The 13788-nt window shown below is 43.1% G+C and overlaps 1 protein-coding gene across 1 annotated transcript in view; it reads right to left on the bottom strand.

The window, feature by feature from the left end:
- The window catches only part of lig1 (ligase I, DNA, ATP-dependent), a 30239-nt gene extending 20156 nt beyond the window's left edge, over positions 1 to 10083 (bottom strand). The window contains exons 1-13 of the mRNA XM_068748876.1: positions 10067 to 10083; positions 9522 to 9590; positions 8114 to 8270; positions 6474 to 6657; positions 5172 to 5309; positions 3948 to 4307; positions 3678 to 3786; positions 3222 to 3308; positions 2349 to 2405; positions 1220 to 1278; positions 834 to 947; positions 542 to 708; positions 106 to 182 (exon numbers count right to left, since the gene is read on the bottom strand). Of these exons, the coding sequence (XP_068604977.1) occupies positions 106 to 182; positions 542 to 708; positions 834 to 947; positions 1220 to 1278; positions 2349 to 2405; positions 3222 to 3308; positions 3678 to 3786; positions 3948 to 4307; positions 5172 to 5309; positions 6474 to 6657; positions 8114 to 8270; positions 9522 to 9590; positions 10067 to 10083 (1595 nt within the window). The remainder of the gene's footprint in view (positions 1 to 105; positions 183 to 541; positions 709 to 833; positions 948 to 1219; positions 1279 to 2348; positions 2406 to 3221; positions 3309 to 3677; positions 3787 to 3947; positions 4308 to 5171; positions 5310 to 6473; positions 6658 to 8113; positions 8271 to 9521; positions 9591 to 10066) is intronic.
- Between the last annotated feature and the right edge of the window lie 3705 nt (positions 10084 to 13788).

Here is a 13788-nt window from a genome sequence, read left to right as displayed (position 1 = left end):
ACAGCAACGTCTCAAATAAAGAACAAATATCTGTGCGTGTACATGCAGGTTTGTGTGCGTCGCACACTCGGCAGAGCCCGTCTGTGCGTGAGGCTGTTATTTTACCTGACGATGTAGCGGGCCTCAGAAAAACGGCATGCCACAAAGAGGCCTTTGATGATGTCTATTTTCTTATTCATGGCCTGAGGCAGGCAGAAGGAAATTGAGATTCACGGGAGAAGAGAAAAGAGAGAATGCAAAAAGACTGAGGTCACCAGCGAGTACGATCTCCATGTTCAATTCAAAGTGTAAAAAATAAAAATGAAACGTGCAAACAGCAACCGGCATGAAAAGGAACTAATTGCTTGAGAGATTCCAGCCAGGTGGCAGTTTATTAAAGGCTGAAAACGACCCCCTTGAAGTAGATAAACAACAATTCACTATCCTACGCATAATCAGGTAAACATTTTCCTCATCCTCGACCCAATGCTGGGAGGAAAATCAAGTGTCAACAAAACAGAAGAAAGAATTCCCCTAATGAAAATGTTATTCCAAGGCTCACCGAGTTCCCACTCATGCTGGCAATTTCCTTCAATTTCCTGAACACGCCCCCTGCTGTCAGACTGGCCGGTTGGAACATCATGCGCTGGTTGCTACGGGAACTCTCGGCTACAATTCCCAGATCTCCTTTCTCCTGAGCCTCTGCCTTGATTTTGTCCAATTGTCGCCCTGGAAACAGGGAGGAGGCAGTAAATAGCATCCGCTGCGCCGGATGATGAGCAGAGAAGGGTGTCATTAGCAGCTGCTCTGCAAACAAACCAGCTATTGTTTGGGTGCGATCGCACATCTATTACCAGTTGCTTGAGCCACGGCTTTCATCAGCAACGTCTCGCCAATGCCGAGCTCCATCCCCAGGTAGGCGGGGCCTAGCTGGTTCAAACACAGGTACATGCAGCACAGCAGGTCCTCTGGAAAAGACATGCACAATTTTCATTATTACCAGACACAATGCAGATACACACGGAACACCACAGACACAAACACACTATATATCAAGGTACACACAAACACATGCATATAAAAACACAGACTTCACAGAATCGCATCAGTGAAGTGACTCATCCTCCCCCTTTTATGTGCAACCTGGCTTCATCATCGTCTCCTTGATAGAGTGGCTGGCAGCCAAAAGCCTGCGTAGCTACATCAGCATGCACTATGGGAGAGATGAAACACCATTTACCTGGAGAGAGCAGCAGCACCGAGCGAAACAGGTTCGACAGCGTTTCAATGTTTTTCAGCCTGGAAAAAGACAAAAGAATTGCTTTAAGAGGCGCCAACGTCATTTTACAGCCGCTATAAATACCGGGAAGCAGGCAGTACAATTTATCTTCCGGCTTTAATCTGAGATTTGGCTTGGGGACGGGACCTAAAAGATTTTTAAATCAAATTCTATAAGTCGACAATCAGAGGACTTGTGATTCACGTGCACCACCTCCTCTGAAAACTCTCTCGTGATGATCGCAAGTATTTTAAAGTCATCAGTCATCAAGGAATCAGCTGAATGCTGCTATTACATGAAATGTGATAAAGTTATAATACATTCTTAGAAAGTGGAGCAAACAGCGTTCCTCCATATTCTCTGAACCAATCATAACGTTAACCCCATTTCCTCACCTCCTCTGGTAATTCTCTAATATTATTTTCTTCGCCAGCATTAAAGGGTTTCGATGAATCACAGAATCAAGTCTTGATGTTGATGGTAAGGAACAAGGTCGGACTCAAGGTCAACGTTCCAGAGGAAGCCTGACACGAGCGCGACCCCTATAGTGGAATGTGTTGCCTCATGAGCGACCAATGGAGGACGCATATCAACCCAACTTCAACCTTTGTACAGTGGCAAGAATGCAGGCGCCTGCCCTGCGACCTTCAGCGACCCCATCAGTGCGAAAGATGTCCGACAGTCACGCCGTCTTTGATGTGTAATTTGCAGCTAAATATTGCCTTACACAAGACTTAATTAAGCTTTGGAAAACTGCCACGACTCAGCGGTGTCTCCTAAAAAAACATCAATTAGCTCAGCGAAAGGAGGAAGCTGCTCAGAGGGACTTTGATCGTCAGCATTTGCCAATAACGTTTGCGGCGTTGGCTCTGCAGCGCACCCGAGTTACAACCGTTTTGTGAACGGCGTACTTACGGTACAGTTACTGTTAGAGTTATCATCCTTAGAGCAGATGGCGTTCGGTCCCAGAATTCCCACCAGTGACAATTCTAAGCGTGATTCGGTAAACATTTTAAACAAAATAGCAAATCACTTTCTCAGGTGTTCCCTTCATTCTGAAAGCACCCTTTGCTCCACACGGAGTTCTGACCTGCCAGAGTCCTCTTCAATCTTCTCAAAAGTCCGAGCCACCGCCAGGTATGGGACTCTGGAGAGTGATTAACATGCATTAGCAGGGGAAGCACACGCCGACGGATTCCTACGAGCAACCTCAGCTGTTCAGAGCAACTAACAATTTGCCAACAGCAGAAAGGGCTTTGATGGCATGTTATCAAATCTCCTTGAAAGCAACAGCGGGAAGGGCAAAGGTCAGAGATGCCATGGCGAGAAAGATGTCGGGCTTTTAAAAAAAACATTATGCTCCATATGGGTGGGGGGGATGGGAAAAAAAAGACCTCAAACACTTTGCTGTCTCTAATAAAAGCAGAATTTATTCCGACTCGACCGCAGACATACGGGTGTCAGTTCAGAATCAGGTTTCAGCACAGTTAATCTCAATCCCAGGCCAGTCTTGCTGCAAAATTCATGCACTTTTCCATGACATGGCGTCAAAGAAATGGCACTTCCCTGAGCTGAAAAATGTATTTCATCCAAGTTCTTAAAGCCTGACTGAATAACTGCACAAAAACGTAAGGCAGAATTCCACCGGTGAGCTTTAAGGTGAGGATAAATATCTGATTTTAATGCGCAACGCTAATTAAACGCATCCTCAAAGCAACAGAATTGTATTTGAAGCTTTTCTCTAATCGAATTACCCAATTTAAATCGATGAATGGTTGCAGCACTAATCCAGATCACCCTGTGGATGGTGTGAATCCAACCAGGAGGGGAACGAGCTGCTTGGTGGAGGTCTGCGCTCCGAGTGCTTTAGTTAAAAATGAACTCTAATTTATCTATGACTTACAGTAAAGCATGCCTTTCCATTTCTTTATAGGGTCCGTCATTTAGTAAAAGGCCGGCTAACCTTTGACCCCGCCTCCAGCAGGCGTGGTCCACGGGGTGGTAGTTTGGCCTGGATGGATCGTAGTCAGTCGGTCCTGATGTCGACTCGCTGACGAAAACACAAGGACGGAATGAACAGACGAAGCAAATGATGGCGACTGCTTGTACAGTCCCTGCAGCAAACCGAGATCTTATTGTAGTCAGAAAATCACACGATTATCATCACAATATTTGAAAATGTAATAGAGCATGTTTTGAAAGCATCACTGATTACCTCACATTGGACAAACGTTAGAAAGCCCATAGAATTAGATAGTTGCTTTTTGGTCTTCATATAAACAGTAAAAAGAAGACAGAGGGGGGGGTCCTTCAACGTGGGGGCGGGGGTAATATTCTGATTGGTGAGTCGGGGCTGCTTTCAACCACGCCGACTCAGACGTGAGAGTTGTGTGTGACTTCCTGTTGAACTTTGCCGTACTCTATGGTGTCTTTAACCTCCTCCGCCGAAGTCTTCCTCTCCGCACTCGTCTTCCTCTCGCCGTCATTCTGATCTGGGTTCTTTGTCTTCGTTGCAGCTTTTCTGGGAGCTATTGAAAAACGAAAAGAAAAGAAAAACCAGAAGGGAAGGAAGGTGAGCTTGGAGCGAAGGTTGGGGCAGGACAATATTTTGCCATCTTCCCTGACTGATAAAAGTATATTTATGGACACTCCTTTGTGCAAGCACAGAGCTATGCAAATCTCTCCTCACCAAAGAAACTGCTGATGGAGGCTTTCTTGGCCGGCTCCTTATCTCTCTGCTCTTTAGCTCCTTTATGCTCTTCTGCCATTTGACTCTTTGGGTTCTCCTCTCCCAATTGCATGTCCTTTTCAACCGCCACGTTCTTGGAAACAGCAGGCCCTTTCTCACCATCAGCCTTCACCTCCGCTACATTTTTCTTTCCTGCCCCCTCAGCTTTTTTTCCTTTTCCATCAGAGCTATGTCGCTCAATCTGCTCCTCCTCCTCCTCCTCCTCCTCGTTCTCCAACTCATCTGGGCTGTTGGCCTCGGTCACAGCCTTTTCAACTCTTTCTCCCTTTGCTTCCTCCCCCATGGGTTCACCGGAGCCCTCTACACAGGGTGAGACAGAAAGGGAGACGAGTCATTGAAGAGATAAATACCAGCAGGTTGACGTCACTTTATTTGTAAACCCATGTTTGAAGATGTTTTTTATGTAGCAGGCTCTCTCATCGAATGCTGCAGGCTATATTTCTTAGGCCTTCTCTTCATTTTAGAAAGCCAGGTAGGAAAGAAACTTTTGTTGAAAAACCTGTTGCACCAGAGACAGGAAATCTATTTCTTCATCCACACAGTAATGAGCAGCAACACTATCAGCTGCAGTTTTAGAACATAGATGCGTAATTATTATGTTCTATTCTCGCGATTCAAGTGTAGCACAAACATTTGAGAGATTATGACTGGGGGAAATCTGCCTTTGCACATCTGGAGATCATGTAAAATCAGATTGGCTAAAACATTCGACTTCTAGAGGCTTGATATGAATTTCCAAGGTGACAGAGTATGCTGCTAATAACAGAGTCAAAAGAGTTCCTGCAGCCTGCTTTGAAATTCACCTTCATTCATTCTTCAGTCTCCATCTAACAACGACGTTCAACTAGTTTTTATTTTAATTTGTAAATTATTGTCAAGCCTCCTTTTAAAAAAGGACAGAAAAAACAAACACTCCACCCAATTTTCCAAAACCAAATGCATGAAAGTGAAATAAGAAGCCAGGTTCTGCAGGCTTCCGTCATAACTTAGCCATTAGAGGCAGGAATCCTAATCGTACGATTCGTGTTTTATGGATTTTCAAACTCCTACTGATTAACAGGTACTAAATATGGTGGCCTGTCCATGCAACTGCTCAACTTGAGTTCTCCGGCCCATTTCTTTTTCTCACCAGTGCAGGAGGAATACAAAGAGGCGGGGGTTTACCTGCAGTGCCGGAGCTACCCTCCACCCGGGGCCGTTTGTTTTGCTGACCCTGCTCCCCCATGGCATCGGCCTCCTCTTCCGGACTCTCGCCGCTGCTCCTCCTGTCGTCGAGTTTCCTCTTTGGAAACATTTTCCTTGCTGCAAATTTTAATGCAGGGGTTCAATCGAGAAGGTAGAAAGTAAAACTGATACGATGACCATCAAACAGAACGAGAATGTGAAGATGAAAACTTTGGTCCCTCACTGCAGACGCAGGGCAACAAGGAAAAAAAATGAGGAACGCAGATACGTGCATTGCTAATGAAAACTCTGCTTCCCATCCTGCAAGATATTGTGCAGCACAGCAGCTTCGGGTCCCAGTGTAATTTCCTTTGAAATTTTATGCAGCAGCGGTGCTCGAGGGTAAATTTAGTTTCGGTTCCACATCCGCCTCTGGAGATTTAGCAGGTAGCACGACTGAGGTCGGTCTTCTACATATTATAATGAAAGCATTAACACAGGACATTAAGAATGCAATTTCTGGTCAATTAGAGAGCGTCTTTAATGTGATGTTTTCTCCAGTGCTGATGGTGCCAGGGCGCTTATTGTGGCTACGCACCACTGCTGAGAGCAAACACTGCAGTCATCAAATGGAAATGTTGATGAAAAAGACAATGAGCTGCATTCCTGCTGCAAAAGTAGGACGAAGGAACAAAGTGAGAAAGGAGGGGGGCTCCCAAAATGAAAACGAATTGCTCCAAGTAGCTTAAAATGTCCAACTCAAAATGACAATCAGCTGCCATAAGACGATGACTTGCTCTTCGGGTTCCATTAATGGACAGTCAGCAGATACTGTACATTACCAGATAATGCAGAAATGTTATTACTATGAGAAAAACGCAAACACAAACATAAAATGAATTAGAGGCACAAAAGAGTGCGTTTATTACGAGCAGACTAACATAAAAGCAACACGATCCGGTCTGCTGGCTGTCAGTCTAAAGACTGAGGCCAGTCAAAAGATAAATCAGACCAGAAAGAACAGAGTTCTCAGCTGCTTCCAGGGTTCACATGCATGCAGTTAGTGATAAATGTCTTGTTTTTGCTCCGAAGAAATAATGAGTGTCTGGTGCCATTAAGCTGCTGCTTACAAATAATCAAGTAAAATAGCTGGAGGCAGAAAAACAATCAATCCTCAGTCGCGATGCAAGTTAGAAAATCATAAAACTCTGCAGAGTGTTTCGAAACACAGATCTGAAAAGTTTAAAACTCACAAAAAAGAAAAGAAGAACACACACAATAGCGATCTGACAAGATACTAACCGGTCTTGCGTTTAGCAATCCCAGCAGGAGAGATGGGGTTTGGAGTGCGGGGGGTCCCAGGTGAAGCCCTAGGTGATGGTGATGGAGTGGCTCGAGTGGCGGGGGCTACAGGGGCAGGTGGAGGAGACAACGGGGTGGGAACCACCTTACACACATTCTGAAAAAGACAAGCAGTGTCGTTATTCTCATTAGAAAAAAAAGAAAAGGCTTCCCCCCCTACCAAACAAATAAAAAGATGAATAATTTCATCATGAGCTGCCGTACGTTGATCGAGCAGCTGAATGAACATCAGTAGAAACTTCACACATCACTCAAGCCATGTTAAATCAATGACTGCAACCATCAGGGGACATCACGCCGACGAGCCCCACGCGTCCATCGCAGCCGCTTCCCCAAACGAGCACGAAAGAATCGTTCCCGACGAGCCGCAGACGACGCGTGATGGCTTTTAAATGACGTTTATCCACAACAGGTGTTTGAACGACGTCTAAATCGATAATCAGGTCTTCTCATTATGTGCTTTATTGACAAATGAATTCAACATGATTCACCACATGATTACGGCGCCTTTGTGACGCTCTGGTATTCCTGCCATGAACAGACAATCAGCAGCGATGAGGCTGCAGAGGCTCCAGCTTGCGTGGCAGGTGCATTTGGAGTGTTTGATCGGTAACGGAGTTCTACCGGCAAACGTGCTTTAAAAAGTACGTCTCGTTTCGTCTTTACAAATTATCCCAAGAGAGCCGGGGTTTTTTTTTGTTTTTACAAAACTGAATTTAGGCCTTTAAAAGTCACAGATGTAGGGAATAACCATGGTAAATAGTACTGATTATTAAGTATCAAGATTATTGATAACCAATATTTAGTATAGATGTATATTTGCCCCTAAACAAATAGAGATATTAGAATTAGTCATGGAATGAACAGCAACTGAGAACAATTTGATCAGGTCAGTCTTTCCTCTGTACAAGTCTGTTGGGTTGCCATGCCAACAAAGAACATGCCAAAAATAAGCTACACATTATAGACGTCATACAAATACGCCATTCCACATTCCCCCCATCCGATTTGTTAGAGTGTCTAAGGAAAATTCAAAGACGTTTAACAATGCCATCTTTTTAATGTCAGAAGTATTTCCCAGAAGCCTAACTATATGATGAGTATAAACGCAATCTTTGACAACTGCAACCAAAATTGCACAAGATTATAAACGTTCCACGGTTGTCATTTGTATGGTTTAGCAGGACATGAAGGCGAGACAAGGATCAGCACATCGAGTTCAGTCACTGTATTAAATTGGGTTTAATCAGGATCACCGGAAGGCGACGAGAAGGACTTGAAATATGAACGTAATCTGCCATCTGAATGAATCGGACCGCGTCAAGCTCCCAATGGTCTGTCTCGGGTTTGTTTGGTGGATCCCACCGCATCTGGAAAAAGGTTCCAGGGGAACACCTGCAAGAACTTCACTTCATCACAATCATGAAGAGCTTTTTGGGCATTTCGGTTCGTTTTACGTCGGTTTTTTGAATAAACTTTGGTTACTAAGTCCCAAAAACCAACCTTACTGTTATGAACAATTAGTTTAATTAATAAGTTCATTTAATGGTTATATCAGATTATTGTAAGGCCATGTTTACCTTTTCAGTTTTATCAACAGCCTCTTTGTCTCCGTGGTCCTTCACCACCGGGACCTCGTCATCGTCGCTGTCCAGGATCTGCTGGCGCCGTTTGGAAACCTTCTTATTCGGCGAATCAGTCTTTTGGACACCGTTCTGGACCTTCAGCGGGCTTTTGGAGAGGAGCACAGATTCACTGCTAATACAGCAACGATTCAAGAACATGAGCTCCATTTATATTACGGTAAAACCCACAGCCAGATGTTGTCACACTGTAGAATATAAAAAGGGTAACAGGAAGACCGCCAATGACAAACAACATACATTAAATAAAACAGAAATCAAATCTAAGCTGCAGCCATTTAGAGGTCGGCAGAATGATGAAAGGATCACGACATAAGTTTTAAGACATTCTTTCAAGATGACACCATGTTAAAAGATAAAGAGCACGACCATCAAAGGAACTCCTTTCATGATAACGAATGGCCATGAAGTGTTTTCCTAATCTACTGAGCTTTATGATTTAGAGGGATTCTCAGATATGGATCATACCGCAGTTATCAGTGAGGCTGCCGTATAAAGGTAGGACTGAAACGGGGTTTACTATTCTTCACAGCCATGCAGAACATTCGCATTCATTTATCACACAGGAATGCAGATATTTCAAAGCATTTAACTCTTCGCGTGCCATTCGCGTCTAAAGACGTTTTTTTGAAACCCAAACATTCACTGCCAACTCCGCCTCTCATAAACAGCCAATAACTCTGGAACAAAGAATGGTGGGAACACACTTTTTTTTCGTGATGAAAGAAGAGACTTTGATTTTTCATTTGGTGTTTGCATCGTCAGAATAAAGAGTGTTCTGTGGGGTTTGGAAAATCTGGAAAAATGCGCGAAAACTGGGCCATCAGAATACTTTAATAATCCAATAGGGGAATTATATCAGCAACATTCCACTCCACTCAACAATCATAGAGGAAAATCATCATCATCATCATCACCATCTGCAATTTGTCATGTGAAGGTAAACAATGTGTGACAAATGAAGTGCAATAGCCTCATGTGTAATAACTAATGTGCAACTACTACATGCAGAGTACTGGACAATATCTGCACGCACTGTTTATCACTTTCAACTCCCGTTGTTTACTTCTACTAGTATTTGTATTTTATGTTGTACCTGAGCAGCAGACGGAGCAGCACCCCTAATCTCGTCGTATATCCACTATGCAGTGACAGTAAAGGCTTTCTATTCTATAAAAGCATCACATTGTAAAGTACACTTCAAATCTCAACTACCGTACACGTGTAGATAAATGGATGCTTCAAAATGATCATTGATACCATGTATGGTCATGATTCTCTTAAGACAGAGGGTTATACCCTGGGATTGCATTATTCACCTCATTTTGAGTGAGCGAGAAGAAAAACGTACTTTTTCACTGGTTGGTCTGTAGTTTTCTTAAGATTGTCCTTGATCTTGGGCTGGAAGAAGGATCTGGGAAGAGGAAGCAGTTAGCATGCTAGCCCCCTCTGCTGTAACAGCGGATGAGACTTACACGCACCATTCACTTTAGGTTAGTTAATCAATTTACACGAGTTCGTTGTAAGAGTTACAATCTAGCTCGAAGGCGCACCGCTCTCATGCATGCTAGCTACAGAATCGCGAGGCTGTTCTAACCCTGCAGCTATTAGCGAAAAACAAATACTTATTATACACACGTAGTACATTCATCAATACATTTATCCGATAGGTGTTCCGTGTCCTCAATGCTGAAGCCTTATATACGAAAGCAAGTACTGCAGTCTAATAAATATCAATGCTAACTTACAGGAAGTGCCCTTAGCACTAAATTCAGCTAACCGAGCTAATGCTACGTTTCTGTATACACTTTGGGAAGCCGACACTTAACATTTACGAACCAAACACTGTTAGCAACAATAAGAACACTCTCGGGTCAAAGACGTACTTACGCGATGCTCCGCTGCATGTTGTCTTTACACTTATTTTAGTAAGACGAACAGATTATAGCACAGATTCAATGTCGACATATGAAAACAGCAACAACCACAGAATTCTATTTTATTCGGCGCCAAAATGAAATCTCACCCGAAGATTGTCAATAGTGAAGAGGAGTCACTCTGTGGCTGTTGGAACCTGCGTGTGTGTTTGTGAAGAGGGAAGCCACGTTTTCTATTTTAAACCGAAATAATTCGGCCTTATAATGGAAAAAGTCATTACGTTCGTTTTCTTCGAGAGTCTTTATAAACTAACGTTGTAAATGTCAAAGAGCAAGAAATTCAATATCTAGTTCAAAAGATTTGAGGTCACCAAATAAAGCTACACATCAAAAACATATAATAATGTAATCAGATATACAGTTACAGTTACAGTGAAGTATATCAAGTATATATATTTTTGTCCTTCCGGTACACCTATTTCTTGTACCTGAAAAATATATTGTGTGACATCTCTTTCTATTTTCATATCTTGGTTCTGACTCCCGGGAAAAGCGATTACATTTGTGAGGGTCCATGGATACTACTGCCCCCTACTGCATTGGAGTAGTAACTGCAGCTGCTGGTCCTGAATCTGCAGCAGATAGGAAAGCTCCTTTCATGAAGGCATCCATCTTCCATTATTTTCATGGAGGATGGATGGGGAAGCATTCAAGGCAAACAGCGGAATAATGAAAGTTTGGTGCATTGCTTTATTTACTCAAACACATTTGCCACGTCGATAACTATGAAGGGCTGACGAAATAAAAGCAGATTTCTCAATATTTCCATCAACAAATGAAAAATATCACAATACAAATCGATAAATAAAAAAATATGAGTATCACAGGCTGTGAGGAGTATACTTCTGTAAAATCAGCTAAACTTGTGCATTTGAGAGATGTGAAAAAGAAAAGCAGTTTATCTGTAGTAGTTTGTTCCTCTTCATCACCCCCCCCCCCCCCCCCCCCCCCATCCCTGCTCCACCCCTCATTCTCCTCTCTTTATGAATTTCAGTCTGTTTAACTTCGCCAACCAGGCTTTGACTGGAGTGATTGGCATCCCATCCTGCGGGGCTCTTGTTAGCAGTAAGGTGAAAAGCTGAGGCCTGACTCCTCGAGTTCCCTCAAGTTCAGACCTGGATATGCAGCGGTGGTGATGAAGGGCAGGTGGCCGTGGAGAACACGAGGCATCGGGATGGACTTCGGGAGACAACACGGGAGCAAATAAGGGACAGGCTGGACTGCTGTCAGGAAACAGAGAGATTCATAATCAGTAACTTCTTTAACTTAAGTAAAAGTATAGTACCACAATTAAAAATACTATTTTACCAGTTAAAACTCCTGCATAATTATCCAATACTGGTACAATAAGGACAATGCACTCAATTCAAAATGTACCAGTTGTTAAGTGACAACAGATTATTAACCAACTAGTAATGCATTAATATGAAACTTTGATTTGTTGACTTTTTTGATGTTTAAATAATATCTCAATCAATCAATTGATTTTGTGATTTTTCTGTTGCTTGATTAATGCTTGCTTTCAGCAGCAGATGTAGATTTTTAGTGTAAAAATCTAGAAGCAACTGAATGATATTTATGCCTTTATGGAACATAAATATTTACCAGATTGCATTTCAAGCAGTGAATCAGTCAAGTCAAATTGATTTTAAACTATCACCTGTGACTCCACCACCTTTTGTTGTCCCTGTCCAACCTGGATGAGATGTGTCTCATCAAATCAGATAAAAAAGCCTTTATTTATGAAAATCAATGTCGGTGATGATACAAAACATTAAATGTGTCATATTTGTGTTGTTCAAAATCAAGTATCGGACTAAAAGAGTTAGAAATTTTACACATTGTGTGTGATTTATGTTCCACACAGCTCGACGAATATATTAGAATTTTAGGTTTTCCATCCATCCGTCCGTCCATCCACCCATCCATCCATCCTTCCGTCCATCCTTCCGTCCGTCCATGTCTGTTGTATTTATTTAATCAGAAGCAGCTCAACTGATGGCGTTTCAAGGTTTAAAGCAGTAGGACTTTCTCTTTCCTGTTGAGAAAGCCACAGTTCCATCCCAGATGATGCAATTTATTCATTTTGAAAAAGATGTTTTTTCTTCAAGGCCAACATTGAACAAGATTTTGCATCGCCTTCAGCTGCATTTGTTGTATTTCACCTCCAAAACGCAGAAATCAAACGCGTCCTCGTCACTTGAACTGAAAGTACTTGGAATATGATTTCTTCCTCGTATGAGATTCCTTCCTCTCTACACATGTATCAAGGCTTGACATGATTTTTACAGAAACACGTTAAAACTGGCACCTTTTTGTGTTCCCTATGTGAATAAACACAAGCAGTTTTCACAAGTTCTTTTGGACTCATTCGAGTGTTTGTGAACTGGAGGCTCGGAATATTGTGATGTCACAGATCGTGTTCCAAAATACGCCAGCACGGATGTTTGAGAACTTTAAGCAATCAAATGAAAGCGGGTGTTTGATGTCAGACTCCATACATGCATCACGATGCAGAGCGAAATTCACACATTCAGCTCCAGAGGTGAGAGGAAAAACACAATTTTATCCTGAGGGGGTTTCAGGTGTGAGTTATGTGATGTCAAACTGGATGTGAAAAATGAAGGTGCGTTTATTTCCCTTTTGTTGGTTCTGCTGTATTTTAAGAACATGAAAAGAGTTCTGAACGTTCTGCCTTCACGAGACGCTCCATCCGGAGGACAGGGGAAGTTGTTGTGTCCTCCTTTGTGACACAAAGCTGCATCGTTACAAACACAATGAACTACAAGCTTGCACTGGGTCACATGTTCCTTCATTAATTCACCATTTTGCTGCCGTGAATTCCACAAAAAACACAATCTACCTTTCCGTCAGAGCAACATTTGTGCAGATTTCAATGCTCAGCATGTTGGTGTTAATGTCTATTTGTACCCGTGCGCATAAATCACACTGCATACACACAGCATATGGCTGTATTCCCATTCCAAAGATGGTGTCATCTGTGATTTTCAATCTTCAGGGCCATTTGTGACTCCTGCCCTATTGATCACCGAGCTCCGGACTGAGATGACCTGGAGTCAGTCGACCCATGCCCTTTAATTCTTAGCTCCACTAGAACATCCCACCTTTACTCTGTTGCTGTCTCCATGACAACGCCACCGCTACCAAAACCTGAGCGATCCTAAGATCATTTCCAGCCTACGACAGCCAACCTCACAGAGCTACAGAAAGCATCAGGAGTTCAATGCAGGGCACAGCACACGCTGAGGTGAGGTCGCCACGGTGATGCTGCTTTACTCAGATCTGCCTCAAGCCAATTTAAGCAACACCTAAATCCTGAACCCTGGAAACCTTCTCCTCGCATTAGGGGTGATTTTATTATCAGCAGTTTAACTCAATCTGACTCAAACTCCTGGTGGCAGAGCAAAGTTCTGAACTCCTTCTGTCCATCACACAATGCACTCTTTAAATATATGTTCTCACCTCCCAAATCTGGATCCACAGACTTTCAGATTGTTCACAGCGGTGAACTTGTCGACTCAGGGTGGTGACACGACCCGACAGTCGAAACAGGCGCCCTGTGAGGGGACTGTTAATGGCCTGAATCACTGACAGGTGCGTTCTTACCTCTCTCCATCACTGACGCTCCTGCGCCACACAGCGGAGTGGCTCCCT

This window comes from Brachionichthys hirsutus, chromosome 15 (genome assembly GCF_040956055.1).
Source record: "Brachionichthys hirsutus isolate HB-005 chromosome 15, CSIRO-AGI_Bhir_v1, whole genome shotgun sequence".
Taxonomy (NCBI): domain Eukaryota; kingdom Metazoa; phylum Chordata; class Actinopteri; order Lophiiformes; family Brachionichthyidae; genus Brachionichthys; species Brachionichthys hirsutus.
The sequence above is the reverse complement of the archived record's forward strand: the minus strand, read 5'-3'. Positions and strand labels throughout refer to the sequence as shown.